Raw genomic sequence first — 20,114 nt, forward strand, 5'->3', positions numbered from 1 at the left:
ATATTTCCCACTGGACGTTAAGCAAGCATCAATTTGATCAATCATCTTCCGTTAGGTTGCTCAGAGCTGAAATATTTCCCACTGGACGTTAAGCAAGCATCAATTTGATCAATCATCTTCCACGAGGTTGCTCAGAGTTGAAATATTTACCACTGGACGTTAAGCAAGCATCAATTTGATTAATCATCTTCCGTTATGTTTCTCAGAGTTGAAATATTTCCCACTGGACGTTAAGCAAGCATCAGTCTGATTAATCATTTTCCATTAGGTTGCTCAGAGTTGAAATACATGACACTGGACGTTAAACACGCATTTCACCACTACCATATAATTGCTAAGATCAAATATGAACGTATCTAGCAATAATCAAGTTGAAAAAAATGTTGATTTAAATCTAAATAGACATTTGAAATTTAATCAGTGCTATAGTAAGGATACGGCAAATCCTGTCCTGTCAATTGTAATTAATCTTAGCTTGTTAATATTTTTTTTTATCTCAAGTTTAGCATTGAATTGATCTCGAAAGACATCAAAGCACATATGATTTATATTATTTAGTCCATATATATCCTAAATCAACAAACAGTCGAGTGTTTTCGATTACGTAACTATTATATTTTGAGTTGACATGACACACTATTAAATATACTTTTTCCTTGACACCGATTTTAATTTTCTACGGTAATTTATTACTGGTTAACTTGCCATTGTAAAATTTAACTGCATATCGATAGAATGAAAAGAGTGTTTGCATGTGTGTAGCACAGAATGGTTTGTGCTATGAATTTATGCGGAATTAAAATGATTTACAGTTTGATATTTCTACTGTTGGTACACATAGCAGATATCAGTAAGTCATTATAAGATATATGTTGTTGTTGTTTATCACTTTCTCAGGTGAATATGCTTTTTTATTCAAAATCCAATTCATATATAGAAACCTACTAAAATATTACCAATATGGAATAAATCCCGTCATTGTGTTATTGTGCCATAATAAATATTTGTAGTCTTGTCTTTCAGTTTTGCTTATTTGCTTTGTGTATATGCCCTTTTTGTGCTTCTTTGTCAGATGTAAGTTTATTTTTATAGTGATTAAGGTTATTACACAAAGTTCCCATTTTTGACATTTTTACCTATTATGTCTAATTGTTTTTGTGCACATATCGTTGTCAATATTATTATAATGGAATTTTATGCGACTGTCATTCAAATGAAAGGTTAAGCTAGCTCTAAAACCAGGTTTAATCCACTATTTTATACATTAGAAAATGCCTGTAATAAAAAAAGCTAAACGTATACGTATCAATGTTAAAGTACAAGATTATAACTATGTTATCAGAACAATGTATCTTAATAACAAAACAGTTACTTAAGTACTGAACTGTCGCCGACTGAAATATAAATTCATTATATAATGTAAAGTTTGCTTTGTAATTCAACCAGATAATATGAAATTGGATCATATCCTCGGAGATCAAATGACTATAAGTGACAATAAAATTTTGGTGCTATTGATTTCACAGTTGATGTCATTTTTCTTATATTTCTAGAATTCATATAGTTTTATAGTTTTATATTCTAATTGTAATATCATGACAATACTGTGTCGTATTTTCTGAAAGCATACTTTTCTACGGTATATTCTTTCTTGTGTGTTTGTAAGATATAGTATACATTTTTGTGTACCTTTTATAGTTGACTATGTGGTATGGGCTTTGCTCATTATTGAAGACCGTACGGTGACCCATAGTTGTTAATTTCCTTGTCATTTGGTCTCTTGTGAATAGTTGAATCATTGGCAATCATACTACATCTTCCTTATAAGTAAAATATTTTATGTGAATTTCCTGTAATATATTCGTTTAATTATTTAGGAATTGAATGCTGCTTTTTGTAACTTCATTGGGGTGTAAAAGCGTTGACTGAAGTACATTTTGTATGAAGCGCGTCAACACTTTTACAACCCTTTGAAGTTACAAAAAGTATCATTCAATACTAAGGTCTTATATTTTTTTTTTTTTAGCTAGGATCATGAAAACACGATGTTTATCAAGTTTTATTTAATTTACCTGTGCATTTTTTTGTGGGACCTCGTGTCACCATGAATGATAATTTTTTTATTGTGAAATGAAGTTGATTTAGGAATAACGCGAGATTGCAGGTAGCCAATCAGAATAACGCATTATAATGAAACATACATCTAATAGATGTTCTTTAATAACATGGTTCCCGTGATTGAGATATAAAAGGGAAGTGAGATCTGAAATGAAAACATTGGCTTATTTGAATGATGAGCGCTAAAACAGTTTTCGACTATTTTTTGTCGTTGAGTACCACCACAGCATAAAACACTTATGGAGATTGTCGATAAAAAAAACAATACCATTAAAATAAATTATGTACGGGTCTTACAGCTGATACCTTCCATAGTTTCACTTTTAAATCATTAAACTGGCTTAGCACAGTCATGTTAATCCATTTTCCAAGTAGGGTCAGGCTAAAGGTTGCATACATACGTACCAAAAAATTAGGTCAAATTATTAAGACAATGATATATTAGCGATGTTTAAAAAAAAAAATTCTTGCAAGATTTAACCAAACTGGTACTTAAAGCGAATTATTATGAAATATATGTGTAGTTTTGTTTGTCAATGGCGATTATGCAAACGCAAATTTATTTCATTTTTAAAAAATCTGGCAACCTTTCAAAATAAAAGAATTGCCAATTAGTTTGAGCACAAGTTGGTATTGAACTTTATATCGTTTCTTTGTTATTTATACTTTTCTTTTGTTTCGAACACTTTGTCATATACAAATATGTATTGCATTTAAACTTCCAACTAACCACCTTATTTGTTATGAATGACTATAAGATACTAGTAAACAAATATTTTGTTTATATTTTTAACATAACATTCCGATCATGAAATACACAATTGCACGGATGTCTTTCGGTATACCGAGGTGGTGATCGTGAAAGATTTAGTTCTGTAAAAGATCAGATCGTGAATAAAATAGGATTCAATTCAATTTCAAAATTGATGGAAGAATTCATTTCAATCAAAAAACAATGCAGAGAAAAGAAGTTTGTCTGTCAAAAACACGGTGTTTTAAAGTACCGAAAGTGCAGCATTTTTTTAAGAACCACTAAAGGAGACACGTGCATATTTCATTGTGAATCACTCCATGTAAAGAAAAACACATTTTTAATCTAGTCATCATTGTCACATACAATAAATTTTACAAATTTGAAACTTAATCTCTTGTGTGTCAGATGATACAATCTAATGCATAAGCTGTTTTCCCGAAAGTCTTTGATTATTGTTAAAAAAGAAACGTTTTGGTTTAATTATTTTATTTATCCAAATCGATTTTTAAAAATCACGAAAATCGTTATTTTGATCGTGAATGCCACAAATCAGACTTTTAGCTATATAGGTTCTCCTCATTGTTAAATGGCTATCTATGACACATCTACATGTACGTGATTTAGTCTCTTGTGGAAATGAGCATTATGGCATTGGAAATCATTATTTGCATTTTTTTTTCGAGTCTGTGACTTAAGTCGTAGAAATAAAAGCTCAACATAGGAATAGTGATCCGGCGGCGTTAACTAACTCGTTAAAAAAACTTCAGATTTTAGAAGGTGGAAGGCCTGTATGCTTTATAATTTGTATATAGATGTCTTATGTTAAGAAGTTTCCGTCTGTCACATGTCCATTGTCATTGACCTCATTTTCATGGTTCAGTGACTACTTGAAAAATAGTTAATATTTTTGTAATGTTAATTATTTTTTCGTTATGAGTAATATGGTAACTATTTGGTATGTGCATACCTTGCAATGTCCTCATCCCCGTCAGACAGCTTTCACTTAACCGCGACCTCATTTCAGGGATCAGTGAACAAGGTAAAGTTTTGGTGGTAAAGTTCATATCTCAGCTACTATAAGCAATATGTCTAGTTTATTTGGTATATGGAAGGATTGTAAGGTGCACATGTCCAACTGACAGGTGTCATCTGACCTTGACCTTTTATGGGTCAGTAATTATAGTTAAAATTTGCGTTTTGGATTGTTTTTCGTATACTGTATGCAATAGGTCTACTATATTTTTGTGTATGGAATTATTGTAAGGGAGCTACCATTTGATTTTTATGGGGGGGCTAGGATGAAAAATTTTGTCCTGCTTTTTTTTTTAGTTGTAATCTCTGTCCTGCCTTTTTATTTTTTACTCTATTCGGTCCTGCCTTTTTTTTTACTAGTTTATCCTGACTTTTTTTACACAAATTGTCATCCTGCCTTTTTTTTAACAAGTTTCTCATCCTGCCTTTTTTTTTACTCAAAACTCCTGTCCTGCCTATTTTTTTCAAATTTCATCCTAGCCCCCCCATAAAAATCAAATGGTAGCTCCCTAAGGTGTAAATGCCCAACTGTCAGGTGTCATCTTACTTTGACCTCATTTTCATGGTTTAGTGGTCAAAGTTAAGTTTTTGAGTTTGAACTTTTCCCCCAACACTATATGCAATAGGTCAACTATATTTGGTGTATGGAAATATGTTATGATGAACATGTTAGTCTCGCAGGTTTAGTTTGACCTTGACCTTATTTTCACAGTTCATTGCTCAGTTTAAGTTTGTGTGTTTTGGTCTGTTTTCCTTAAACTATAAGCGATAGGTCAACTATATTTAATGTATGGAAGGATTGTGATCTGTACATTTCTGCTTGGCATGATTCATCTGACCATTACCTCATTTTCATGATTCATTGGCCAATGTTTAATTTTCTTGGTAAAGTCCGTTTTTTTAGAAAAATATAAGGAACAGTTTATATCTTTAGTGTATTGAATGATTAAGATTGTAAGGTGTACATGTATTTCTCGTTTGGTTAATATGACTTTGAATGACCTCATTTTTTTGGATCATGTTAAGTTTATGTAACAGTTGTAGTAAAGTTTTATATTTAGGACTATCAACTTAATATCAATGGTTAGTGAAGAAGGCGAGACATTTAAGGGTGTGCACTCTTCTTTATTTTATAAATTGATTATAAGAAATCTATATTTCTTTTACCTATTTATGTACTTTGATTACTTGAAGCTTGCGATATATATAAAAAAAAATGTAAATGAATTAATGGTTTAACACAGATGAGTATTGACAACAATCTTATTACGGAAATTTTAATACTAAACTTTAAATAATACGTTTAGTATTAATTTACAAGTACTAGTAGTTGTTTTTTAATCATTGATGTATAATAAACAAAATACATGCTAAAAGTTTCATCATTAAGTTTGCAGAACTTATTGATTGTTATATTTATTCTGGTAAATACCGCCAAGAAAAACAATTTCTTATATGTATATATGTCGTGTACAAGTTGCAATTTTGTACAGGTTATAACATGTACAAAAATATTTTACAATATTTTTAATATTACATGTTATAAATTGTACAATGCTAAAATACAAGTTATAACATGTACACAAGTACCTCATACATGTTATAATATGTACAAAATATTTCTTTAAAATGGTTTTAATTTGTTCAAATTTGACAATAAAAATATGTTTCTATCATTACAACATTTGACATTAACCTAAATAATATTTTCATCATTTGTTTTTTATTGTCAATTCATGTTAGTGTGATACCTTTTTGATAAGTTAATGACCAGATAAATAGTTTTCATAATTACTTAATACATTAAAGGCTTTTTTTAAATCCACATGTAGTCAATAAACATTATCAGGGATTCTCACCTGGTATTCAACTAGAAGGAGACTTAGAAGCAATATTTGAAGCAAGTTCTGTATCGAATTATACTGCTAATACTGAAGACCCTTTTACCAAGACAACACAAAATATCGGCACTGAAATTGAAACTGACAAAACAATGTCAGAGACGGACATGATTACTGACACAAACACTGAAACTGATGAATTAAATGGTCATGATTCAGCAGAAAACAATGTACAAACCATTGAGTTAGGAACAGAAACAATGGAACATTTTTGTAATTGAATTAAGTGATGCTACATGTAGCATGGCTGATCAAGCAAGTTTCAGCGAGACATTTGCTGGTATACCTTCTCGTAACAGGGCGCCTTCTGGTGGTGATATTTCTGTTGTCAATACTAGTGAGGGTTTGTCTGAAGTGTCAAATATTGACACCAAGCATGCACGCAAATTAATTCATCATAGATACCAATAGGGTCCATTGTGACCAGCAAGTACAAACTGATGCCTTGACAAAAAACTCAAAAACTAGATTAACTGTTCTCTATCAAGGTGATAACGTTATCATTCCTATTCTGTCCCATGATAGGGGTCCTGCCGATGAGAGAAACGTTAAAGTCGTGGTGATGAATGTGAATAAACATGTCGGCTAATAAGTTGTACAAAAAAAGGAATACTATAGTAATAACCAAGTTAAATTTTGTGCAAATGCAACTACAAATGTGTCTGAAGTCCCAATGAGTGATGTGACAGAGTAAAGTTATCATTGAGTGCTTTGAGTGGCGGGCAAGGTTTAGTGCATTGTCAGTGTAAGAAAGGCAATTGTAAGTCTGTTATGTATAAATGTAGAAGAATCAAAGTGGTATGCAACTCATGCTGTCACATGCCTCTGCCATGTAGCAACAAGTAAAAAAAAAATGGTTCTAAATTTACGAAAATGATGTATTTTATGCATGCTGTAAATATTGTACTTACTTTTGCTTTTGATTATTGTTCTTTATTTTTCGATCAATTTCAATTATGCATGTGTATTTCTGCTTTGTTATTATTTTCAAATTTTGTACAGGTTAAAACCTTTCTTGAGCAATATTTTGTACATGTTATATAGATATAGGAAGATGTGGTGTGAGTGCCAATGAGACAACTCTCCATCCAAATAACAATTTAAAAAAAAGTAAACCATTATAGGTCAATGTACGGCCTTCAACACGGAGCCTTGGCTCACATCGAACAACAAGCTATTAAGGGCCCCAAAATTACTAGTGTAAAACCAGTCAAACGGGAAACTAACGGTCTAATCTATATAAATAAAACGAGAAACGAGAAACACGTATGAATTTCATAAACCAACGACAACTACTGTACATCAGATTCCTGACTTAGGACAGGTTCAAACATTTGCAGCGGGATTAAACGTTTTAATGGATCCAAATCTTCTCCCTGTTTCTGAAACAATAGCATAACATCACAACATAGAAAAACACACGGTACAATATCAATTGGCAGGCTAAATCAATCACAAAACGTAAATTAATACACTATAAACGAATAAATTTGATCTGCGATATCTGAATGCAAATGCACAGTTAATAAAATATTAGGGACAAACAATCAAGGCCAAAAAGCAAACAAACAAGTCCAAACAAAGCCATGGCAAGATACCACTGCGAAATATTTAGCCCTTCGAAAATATTTACTCGGTTTTAAAAATACAGGTAAAATCTTGAAGTTTATACAAATGTAGTAAGACGAAGTGAGTGAAAATTAGAATATTCCAAATAATCAAAGCTGGTATATAGACAAGATCCATATAAATATAAAATAACAAAAAAGCATAATAAACAGTATCAACAGGTCGAATTAACAAGAAAATACGATTTGAGAGTACTCGCAGTTACTGACAGCTAGTTAAAAGCCAAAAACAATTAAAAATAAAAAATCATGCATCAGAGATTAAAATCTACTAAAACACATCCCAGGGATTTAGTATTTTAACGTCATGAACAGTCAGAGAAGACATGACTTGTGCAATGCCAAAAATAAATGTATCGACAGGTAGAAGAATAGTGAGGAGCGACTTCTATAGAGATACAAAGTTACGTGTCTGTGTCTCTATACATCCCGCTTCAAAGAATTTAAGATACAATTTAGTTATCATGTTTTAATTCGCTAATGACAAAATCGATATTAGTGCCAATGTAAACTATATTCAGAGATCGAATTACAATATTGGTACGATAACCCTTACTTATAAGTTTGTTTAAAGGTTCGATGAGTTTACACGGATCACATAGTGATTTTCTCGCTTTAAGTACAATATTACCATAACATGTATGAGGCACTTTTGTACATGTTATAACTTGTATTTTAGCATTGTACAAATTATAACATGTACAATATTTTTGTACACGTTATAACCTGTACAAAATTGCAACTTGTACACGACATATATATTTATAACGTTGTTTTAATTTAGACTTTTATATATCCATCTATAAGTACGGCTGAACCAGTAACAACTCTACGATAGATTGTATCCATGGAATCACCATTTATGGTGATACAAGACTGAAAACACATTCTGTATAATATAATTCGTCTAAATATCAACCCAAAAATGATAGAGCTTTCGATGGTCGGGTGTTACCATTCCTCGAAGCGTCATCACACAGTACATGATGTACTAGTATAAGGCATAAAGATGGATTATTAAAGATCAGCTGAATTATCTATTCATGCCTTATATATCATGCATATTTAAAAAATGCAATATAATTTTCAGATGCAAGTACATGTAACGAGTCGTTGACCTTTGATCTGAGAGATGACCAGTTTACTGCATCATCTATATACAGTATGGATTTCAATGCAAGCTCTGCAAAATTTGATGAAGGTAAATGTAACTAACGTAACAGGTGCAACTTTCGATGAAGGTCAGTGTTACCAAACACAAAGTAAACAAAAAACAAGATAGAAAGCTTATGACTGAGCAACACCAATGTAAGGGTAACTAACACATAAAACCGGGGGTGATCTCAGGTTCTTCGAAGAGTATGTAGATCCTGCTCCACATGTCATCCGTCCTGTTTTTCATGTTAGAACAAACATGTCAATAAGTCTAATTCTGTATGTCAAATGCAAAGACCAACTATAGATTGTGGTAACGACAATATGTACATAAAATTCAACAACGATCAACCAACTCGAGATGGCTTCCGTTTAATTGTCGATAGAATGATCGCAATTTCACTCCCTTGGAACTCTTGTTTTAATAGTAGCTTGTGGGCAGCAATCATGTATCAATGAAATCATGATAGGAAATGCGTGCCCTGGAATATCATAACAACTAGGAGGTGTATGCTCTATATACAGGCGCTGAAAAAATGATGGCACAACGAAATGGAAAGTCCACAATTAGGAAGCTAAAATCTTCTCTTTTGTCGTTAAGTTTGTATTCACCGTTCCTCATTGAATTTGTCCATTTAAAGACGTTATAGTCAAGACATGTAGCAAACTTTAATACTGTATCTGCTGTGTTCTTTGTTTTGAGTTTGATCGGATAGATGCGTTCAACATAGTCACCAAACTTAAAAAAAATTAGTGAGAGGACATAATCTGTACAGCGGAAAGTGAAATTAAAGGATAATTATAGCTTCTTTTTAATATTCATAATAAGCTTTTGTTTGAAGTCAGCCTAATGAACAGAGCATCATTTGATAGAGGTGAGTGTAACCCGAACATACGCTGTATCTCTTTAAGGAACTAGAAAAAATGAAATCATTGTTTATGGGGAAATATTTGGGCGTACACTATCTTCGCGGTATAATTTAAACCTTCCGAACCTCTTCATAACAATATTATATAATTTCCCTTTTTGTCTGTAAATTTTAACGATTCGGAACAGATAACATGGTCGATTTCTATTCACCGGGCTCTGCCCGAATTTTAAGGATCGGTCTAATGCTATGCATTAATTGGTTTCTTACATTCCTAAAAGTTTACTGAGCGCCGAAATTAGGGATCCTGAGAAAAATACTGTGATACTTTAGTCAAGATATTTGGGTTGTTTGATCCAAAGAAATGTCAGAGACCGTGCTTGAATGTCTCATTTGAGTATATCTCATACCAATCTCCAATATTCATACACATGTACATGTATGCATTTTTTATTTACAGGAGGTTGGGCCGCTAGTGTTTATGATTCCTTTCAGTATCTGAAGATTGATTTAGAAGGACTATGGGAAATAACAAGCATAACAAATAAGGATATTAGCAGGTGGTATTGGTACCATACACAATCTTTCAGGTATTATAACTTAGGATACAGACACTACACCAGCTTTTTAGGTGTTCTAACCTAGTCAGGATAGACAAGTAGTCATGGTACAATGCACAAACTTTTATGTATTATAACTCAATCAGGATACCGACAAGTGGCTCTGTTATAATAAACACGATTGTAGGAATTTTTTTCTGTAGTCATCTTTTCAATTAATGGAGAGAGACAGAAATTGTTATCGACATTGAAAGGTGTAGTAAGCTTTATACACATACATGAATAAATCGACTAATAATCATTAGTAGCATAAGATGTCCCCCCGGTACATCGTAATCTCCCGATATCACTGCAAAATCAAATAACAAAACTTCCGCACTCCATGGAAAATTACAATAAGAAAGTACCTTAAAAAATGCAAAACTGAAAAGCTTAAACACATCAAACGAATGAAACAGGCATTTCGTTATGTAGAAAATGATGGATTTAACCTGGTTTTATAGCTAAGGATCTCGATTGTATGACAGTCGCATAGAATACCATTACATTGCCAATAATGTGTGAACAAAACAAACAGATATAATAAGATACATCAGTCAACATTATGTTATCATTTTAAACATTTTGAAAACGAATTACAATTTCAACTAAGAAAAACAAAATGGCATACAGACACGCTTTAGACAAAGAACATAAGCAATACAAATATTACCATATAACACAGTGCTACAATAACTATGCCGACATGTATAAATACCGAGCCATGCCAAAAGTATATTACCAAAAGAAGACTAAATAGTAAAGGGGATACAAGTATACAAAGGAAAAGAAAAAGATACATAGCCCTGGTTCATCAACTTTATGCTCAGACGCAGGTAATATTTTATGAAGTCTAAGAAGAAGTTGTAACCTTTTGAAAACAGATGGATTATGGATCTGTATATCCCTTATGCAGGTGATGTTATTATGTTGCTGCTAAGTTTGTTGAAAATTTATAATTTCAAAAAATTTTAAAATCATTTGGTTTGTTCAAGATTATAATTGTTTTCAGGTAATTGAATGCAGCATATAATAACATGTCAGGAATATGACAGTTGTTGTCCATTCGTTTGATGTGTTTTGTCATTTAATTTTGCCATGTTATTAATTAGGGACATTCCGATTGAATTTTCCCTGGAGTTCAGTATTTTTGTGAGTTTACTTTTTAATATACATCGTGCACTAAATATCTTATCAATGAAAATAGCGATGCTACCCAGAGAAAGTCACTTCTCAAACTATACACATCCTTGGGCTTATAGTTGTTAATAAATATGTGTATACTATTTCGGTATCTCTATATATATAGTTATTCCTTCTGTAAAGAGGGACCTATACCCTATATATTTGTACAAGAATATTACTTATGCGGTTATAATTAATATCAAGCATATAAATGATTTGTTACCATTTTCCTTTAGAATATTGCACAGCAAAGATGGATTAACATGGACTGCATACAATACATACTTGTCAGAAGAAATTCTTGGTGAAACATTTAACAGACAGGACACACTAACCACTATTCAGTTCAATCCAACGATAAAGGTTAAGTTTTATTATTTGATTGAAATAACAAGGTAGATAAACTCATCATAGATACCAGGACTAACTTTTATATATACGCAAGACGCTCGTTTCGTCTACAAAAGACTCATCAGTGACGCTCGAATCCAAAAAGTTAAAAAGGCCAAATAAAGTACGAAGTTGAAGAGTATTGAGGACCAAAATTCCTAAAAGTTTGCCAAATACAGCTAAGTTAATCTTTACCTGAGGTAGAAAAGCCTTAGTATTTCAAAAGTTCAAAATTTTGGAAACAGGTAATTTTTAAATATAACCATATCAATGATAATTCATGTCAGCACAAAAAAGTGCTGACTACTGGGCTGGTGATACCCTCGGGGAAATATATCTCTACCAGCAGTGGCATCGACCCAGTGGTTGTAAATAAACTCATTATAGATACCAGGATTAAATTTTGTATATACCCCAGACGCGCGTTTCGTCTACAAAAGACTCATCAGTGACGCTCGAATCCAAAACGTTAAAAAGGCCAAAGAAAGTACGAAGCTGAAGAGCATTGAGGACCAACATTTCTTAAAGTTTTGCCAAATGCAGCTAAGTTAGTCTATGTCTGAGGTAGAAAAGCCTTAGTATTTCAAAAATTCAAAATTTTGGAAACAGGTAATTTATAAATATAACCATATCAATGATAATTCATGTCAGCACAAAAAAGTGCTGACTACTATATATGATCTGCTTAATCTCGAGGATCACCAAACATCACATATAGTTTTGTTTTAAAAGAGTTTGTGTGATTCATGAGGTTCCTTGTTTAGGTTTCAGGCTTCTACTTTCTTTTCTTATATTTGCAATGATTTGGTGGTTTTACATTGAAAGTCTCGTCTGTCCTTTGTTCTGAAAAGTTGTGAGATATAAAAATGATCGTAATTTATCAGTTACGAATTATTTCATGTCTAAAGATATTCATCTTCAAATCGGACCGTCAACATGAACGAAAACTATTAATGTAAATCTGTAGACTGGCAGAAATCATTCATAAATTCAACAATCAATCGGAATCGAAAAAGAATTTTGTGACTTGTTGTTTTAAACGTACAACTTTATGATGTTTCGACATAAGAAATGAACCAAAACTAATACATATCAACTACATAGGATAAAGACGTTATTAATTAGTAATGTTAAAAACACATTGTAACAAAATAATGTAGGACCATTAATTTTTATAATTTTGTAGCAGTATATTTTAAGTAACGCCTAGTTTTATTTAAGACAAAACCATTATTTTTTAGGATTTAAAAAAAAAATAAAAAAACCATACAGCCTTCTTCAATATTCAATTAATTACAATTAAGTTTATTAGAAGGACCAATGAAATTACACGAATCGTATCTAAAAAGTAAAATCACAAAAATACTGAACTTAGAGGAAGATCAATTGGGAAAGTCCATAATCACATGGCAAAATCAAATAACAAAACGCATCAAAAACGAATGGACAAAAACTGTCATATTCCTGACTTGGTACAGGCATTTTAAATTAACGGCCTCTCAATAACTTTAAGATTAAACTGCTATATCCTGTTTGTAACAAACCAAAATTTCCTCACAAATCCCTGTATACCTGCAATAATTTGGTAATACAATAAACTAACCTGTAGTAGCGAAATCTCTGGAAATTACTTTATCAATTATATGAGAATTTTAACATAACAGTTACTATATTAACTGGCACAACGAAAGAATTGGGGAAAAGTACACATTGTTTGAAAGGTCAACAGAACGTCATCGTCTAAAAAAGGAAAATGAACAAATGTGATAAAAGGAAAAATGGACTTTCTTATGGATGATTGACAATTTGCTTTTTTCTTAACAATCAGCGTTGAATAACTCCATACAACTGTGAGAAAAAACTTATCATAAAAGAGGGACGAAAAATACCAGAGGAAGAATCAAACTCAAAGACAGAAAATAAACTGACAATGCCATGTGGCTAAAAATGAAAAAAAAACACCAAACAGACAAATAATAGTACAGAAGACACAACATAGAAAACTAACGACTAAGCAACACGAACCCCACCAAAAACTGGGAGTGATATCAGTTGCTCCGGAAGGGTAAGCAGATCCTGCTCCACATGTGGGACCCGTCGTGTTGCATAAGAGATGCTTTGTTTGTCACATTTTGATATACATTATGTTTATCTCTTTATTACAGACTCGATTTATAGTGTTTAACCCTATTAGATACAACTGGCGTCCGTCAATGCGCGTGGAACTTTATGGATGTAAACGTAATGATGTGGCATCCAACGATATTCTAACAATCGTAGACACTAATATCGAGGTAAACTATTTCATTTAAATTAAAATCAGATTCGGCAGATACAAAAGAAAAATGTGTTAAATCATCCAGAATTCTTATGTTTTAAAAACGTGATGAAGAAATGAAGAAATTCTGATATCTTAGACATGTTAGAAAACATGCAAACATTCATTTTATCAAACTAATTATCTAAGCTAACCTTACGTCTTACATCTTTAGTTTATTTCGAAAGATCCGATGTACACTATCAAAAGCAGGTAATCTGTAAATTGGATTTAAGAGTTGTGTTGTTATCTATATATATATAAATTACTATTGCATTGTTTGGTTGGACTATTTATATATAATTATGTATATGTTATGAGGTTATAAGTGATAAAATATTCGGGATACCTGACAGACGAACTGCAAAAGGAAGCCATCAATGCAGCATGCAAATAGATAATTATAACAAAGTACATATTTATCTCATAATAAGCTAACATATAGAAATCATGCTGAGACATTCTACCAAAATAGTTTGAACAATTTTCTAGCAGAATCAGGACAGCGAATAATGGAAAGAAAAAAGTAAAATCACAAAAATACTGAACTTAGAGGAAAATCAATTCGGAAAGTCCATAATCACATGACAAAATCAAATAACAAAACGCATCAAAAACGAATGGACAAGAACTGTCATATTCCTGACTTGGAATAATTCGTAGTCCTCTAGATTCTGAAATATCGAATTAGTATAAATTTGATAAAAAAAACCCTCCCATTTGTGTATGTGCAATATGATAACACTTGATTAAAGGAAAATTCAGCGTTTAAGAAAGTTCGCAATAAAAATGAAAAACATGCAATGATAAAAAGTTGTTTACTTTCTATTGAGAAAAGTGGAAAAAGGGGTTGTAAAGCGATATTTGAAGTCCTGTCTCCTTTTGACTTTTAAATAGAATCGTTTTTGTAAACGCATAGTTTAAACACGAAATTTTAATTGACAATTTAATTCTTTCCCTTAATAAATTGATTAAATATAAGAAAAAAGGAAAAAGGTTCGAACTGCTTCCGTCAAAATTCAAGTAGATTATATTTTTTTATTTTAGGCCCCATTTATGATAAACCTCTTCAAGTATTTATGAAGTTTTGCATCTCTGAAATTTCTCCTTTTTACTACCTTCTTTTTTTTTTTTATCTCACCTGGCCCAACAAAAACTTCTCCTCTGAAACTACTACACCAAATGAAACCAAACTTGGCCTAAATCATCTTTAGGGTGTCTAGTTTAAAAATGTATTCTATGACCCGCCCATCAACTAAGACGGTAGCCATGCCTTAAAATAGACCATAGGGGTAAAATGCAGTTTTTGGCTTATAGCTCAGAAAAAAATTATCATCAGAACAAGATCTATCTGCCCTGGTATTTTCTGATGCATCAGACAACTCGTTGTTGGGTTGCTGCCCTTAAATTGGCAATTTTAGGAAAATTTGACTGTTTTTTTGTTATTATCTTGAATATTGTAATGGATAGAAATAAACTGTATACAACAAAATTGTTCAGCTTTTCACACCTTTTCGTTAATTTTGTAAGTTTTTACAAAAATCTTTTTCTCTAAAACTACTTGACCAAATAGAACCAAACTTGGCCTCAATCAGCTTTAGGGTATCTTGTTTAACACATATATCCGATGATGCCGCTAATCAGCGACAATGGTCGCCATGGCGAAAAATAGAACATGGGAGTATAATGCATTTTTTGGCTCTGAAACTAAAGCATTTATAGCAAGTTGACCAGGTATGAAAATGTTCATCAGGTCAAGACTTTTCTGCCCTAAAATTTTCAGATCGATCAGACAATCTGTTTATGGGTTGCTGTCTCAGAATTGGTAATTTTAAGGAAATTTTACATTTTCTGGTTATTATTATTTAAAATTATCATAGATTCCTATTTGCCGTTTATCATGAAAAATATGATATTAGAGAGAAACATTTTTTTTCTGTTATGCCCTATTATGATAGATAAACACTATAAATCACAAAAATGATCTATTAATAAGTCAAAGAAACTAAACAGACTAAAAGATCAGTAATACAAGATCAACAAAACCTAGATTTATGCCATATCCTATTCTAATCTACAACGTTGGTAAGTGTGTTTTGTTTGATATTCCCATAGACGAGGTGAGCGACACAGGATCTTTAGAGCCTTTAGTTTTATTTTCTATTGTCATAACAGTTTATGGTAATGGCATGGTCATATAAGATTGCAGCAAGAAAGGACTAGTATTTGTTTTACGAAAATAATTATCTTAGATGTATGTAGTTATTTTAAGTTTTTTTTGTCATAAAGGTCCTAAATTGATTCGGTTCTTGTAAACATCTGCTTTCGAATACTCGGCTTTGAGTGTTCCTGATGTAGACATGGACGCATGGTGTGATTTTTTTTATTTATCAACTATTATGAGATATTTTTTTCGTCGACGTATAAACTATGAGGAATGTGTGTACAATAAAAGTAAAGGAGAACATATTTCGTTTTAAAAAGAGTAAGGTATGGTACATGGTAAGAAAATAATGTAAAGCAATTACTATTTGTTTTGGTAATAAGTTGTCAGTGATACATTGTGTTGAACAATCCGAAGAATTATCCATAGAGTACTTGCAAAACGCAAATAAAATTTTGATACTTCAAATAGATTTAAAACCTGTTTTTTATCTACCATTTTTTTAATGGGCAAATATTGCACTAAAATAAATCACATTTCTGTGATGAGTTTATTTTTAGTTAATCATTTTTCAAACGTCAAAAATAGATTGCAATCTTTCAACAGTTGAAAACTTCGAAGTCCTTTAAATACACATACTTGGGGTTAACAGAATGTTTAAAACCAAATAACTTTATTTGTTATGCACTTTTAAAGCTTGATGGTATATTGATATTGAACAAACAGTAATATAAAACAAATAATCGATTATTGTATTAAATTATTTTACTTTAGTTCAAACACCTTCATATTTTTCAAACCTCAGATTCTTTTAAATGGGTCATGAAAAAAAAGAAACAAGGCTTTGTAATTTCCATACAAAAATAAATTGAACACACGATACGTCATTTGGTCATAGGTGGGTGATTCGCATTGACAATCTTTTTATTTGATACATATTGAAGTGCACGCAACAACGTTGAGATGACACAATAGTATTTGCATTCCGGAATATATATTTATCATTTTTGTGTACCAAACTTAAGTTAATGAATCTGAACAGTGTGATTGGGGAAAAATAAAGTATTAACTGAACATACTTCCCGAAACTGAGGAATGAGGTTTAGAAAATATGAAATAATTTTACATACAGGTGAAAATCAATTTTAAATTTTGAGAATTGTATATTCACTGCCAGATAAAAGACATAAATCACTAGTGTCCCTAGGGTTATATAGATAGCAAAAAAAAAAAAAAAAAAGAAGTAAACGGTCATGACACATACTCAAATTCATTTCTGAATAGTATTATGAAAGTACTCGGTTAACCATGTATGTTGCATTTTTGGCAGTATTAAAAATATAAAATTTCTAAAAATTCTCTTATTAATCAGGTAGTACTACAGTGCGACCTTGATGAACTATCTATTGCATTATACTATTTATAAATCTAGTCTAATTTTAAACGGTTATGCAAATTCAGATAAAGTCCTAAAAATCAGTAAGGTCAGTTTTCGGTCATTTTATTCCTGATTTTTCCCCCTTTTATATTTGTTTTTTATTTTACTTTGTCAAATATATCTTGTTTATTTAAATATCGACTGTGCTTACTGAGCATCAACGATTTTAACCTACTTTTTTTTAACCAAAGTATAGCATTTATATTTTTGGAAATTTATAGCAGACGAAAAAGAAGATCAGAGTCAATATCAAAAGACAAACCAGGAGTTTTGTTTTTTTGGTTGTAAAATTTGATTACTAGTTATCTAAACATGATTTTGTATTATAATTGTTTTGGCTTTTAACTAGCTATCAGTAACTGCAAGTACTCTCAAATCGTACTCCCTTGTTAATTTGATCTGTTGATACTGTTTGTAATGCGTTTTGTTATTTTATGTTAGTATGAATCTTGTCTATATACCAGCTTTGATTATTTATAATTACTACCAATTTTCATTTGTTCGTACTATGAACATCAAAATTATTTCATTTCTCCTTAAATACGGTTCTTTCACCTGTACATGTACCAATTGTTATATTAGTTTTATTGATATTAAAGAAATTTCTTGGTATTCCTAAACGAAAGATTTTATTCACACAGACGATCAAGTATACGTAATGACAAAATTATTTTCATATACCTGTGTAGGATATGACACAGCTTTTTTCAAAACTGATGATTGTCTATAAATTGTTTAATATTTCACAGTGGTATCTTACTTCAACTTTGTTTAAACCTGTTTATTTTACTTTTGACCTTATTAGTTATGCCTTATAAATTTTATTAACTAGTCTATGAATCTGCATTCAGGTATCGAAGATCAAATTTACTTGTTCATTGTGTGTTAATTTGCGTTTTTGGATTGAGTTAAGCCTTCCAATTGATATTTTATAGTGTGTTTTTCTATATTGTGATGTTATACTATTGTTTCAGAAAAGGGAGAAGGTTTGGTACATGTACCGTTAAAACGTTTAATACCGCTGCAAATGTTTGCACATGTTCTAATAGTTATCAAAGGTACCAGGATTATAATTTAGTACGCGAGACGCGCGTTTCTACATAAGATCCATCCGTGACGCTCAGATCAAAATAGTTATAAAGCAAAACAAATAAAAGTTGAAGACCATAAAGGATCCAAAATTTCAAATACGGCTTAGGTAATCCTAATTCCTGGGATAAGAAAATCCTTAGTTTTTCGAAAAAAAGTTTTGTAACAGGAAAATTATAAAATTTACCATATAATTGATATTCATGTCAGCACCGAAGTGCTGACTACTGGGTTGGTGATACCCTCGGGGACGAAACGTCCACCAGCAGTGATATCGACCCAGTGGTGTAAACAGTTTCTTGTTTTTATATAGATTAGACCGTTGATTTTCCCGTTTGAACGGTTTTACATTACTAATTTTAGTGGCCCTTCATAGCTTGCTGTTCGTTGTGAGACAAGGTTCCGTGTTGAAGGCCGTACCTTGACCTATAAAGGTTAACTTTTTTAAATGGTTATTTGGATGGAGAGTTGTCTCATTGGCACTCATACCACATCTTCCTATATCCATGTGAAAAGACTAGAAAATAGAATTTGCAGTTGATGTAAAAATGTAACTTGTTTGTTGTATATTGTATACATTGGTTGTAATAAAAAAAAGTCTAATTATGCCTGGTATATATGTGAAGAGACAGTATGCAACTCTTGTTTTATGACTTGATTATGAGTAATATATATGTTTTGTATTTAGTGTTGCAGACAATACGATGACAAATTGTTGCATAAATTCACTTCATGTGAAATCCAAATCTCTTCTTTAAATTTGTTAACAATTTAACATACAGTGTTTAAAAAAATATGCCGCACTATTTGCGCCCGTGAATGCTTAAATGCTCAGAAGTTAAGATCTACAGACTGTTCGAAATGAATTTTGTCCAACACATTAAAAGTAGCCAGAGCTAATTGATGTTACTGTTATCTTTTTTGTCCTGGTATCTATGATGAGTTTATTTGTAACCATTGGGTCGATGCCACTGCTGGTGGAGATTTATTTCCTCGAGGGTATCACCAGCCCAGTAGTCAGCACTTCTGTGTTGACTTGAGTAATCATTGATATATTTATAATTATAATTTAACTGTTAACAAAACTTTGAATTTTTGAGAAAACTAAGGCTTTTATACCTCAGGAATAGATTACCTTAGTTGTATTTTGCAAAACTTTTAGGAATTTTAGTCCTCAATGCTCTTCAACTTCGTACTCTATTTGGCTTTTTAAAAATGTTTTGATCCGAGCATCACTGATGAGTCTTTTGTAGACGAAACGCGCGTCTGGCGTACATTTAAAATTTTAATCCTGGTATCTATGATGAGTTTATTTGACCTTTTTGGTTTGATCAGATCTAAAACATTTGTGTACAATCTTCGATTTTTATATATACATGATCGAGCATCACTTAAGAGACATCAAATATTGAAACGCGCATCTTGTGCAGTAAAATTGGTACTTGCACATGCTTTGACAGGGTGTGTGGTATACG

At 31.6% G+C, this 20,114-nt stretch overlaps 1 protein-coding gene across 1 annotated transcript in view; it reads left to right on the forward strand.

Annotated features, from left to right (window-relative positions):
* Window positions 1-746: 746 nt before the first annotated feature.
* The window catches only part of LOC143074197 (uncharacterized), a 79,882-nt gene continuing 60,514 nt past the window's right edge, over window positions 747-20,114 (forward strand). Inside the window, exons 1-5 of the mRNA XM_076249746.1 lie at window positions 747-850; window positions 8,524-8,634; window positions 9,918-10,047; window positions 11,478-11,604; window positions 13,797-13,925. Coding sequence (XP_076105861.1) covers window positions 769-850; window positions 8,524-8,634; window positions 9,918-10,047; window positions 11,478-11,604; window positions 13,797-13,925 — 579 coding nt within the window. The 5' untranslated portion in view covers window positions 747-768. The remainder of the gene's footprint in view (window positions 851-8,523; window positions 8,635-9,917; window positions 10,048-11,477; window positions 11,605-13,796; window positions 13,926-20,114) is intronic.

This window comes from Mytilus galloprovincialis, chromosome 5 (assembly GCF_965363235.1).
Source record: "Mytilus galloprovincialis chromosome 5, xbMytGall1.hap1.1, whole genome shotgun sequence".
Lineage (NCBI taxonomy): Eukaryota > Metazoa > Mollusca > Bivalvia > Mytilida > Mytilidae > Mytilus > Mytilus galloprovincialis.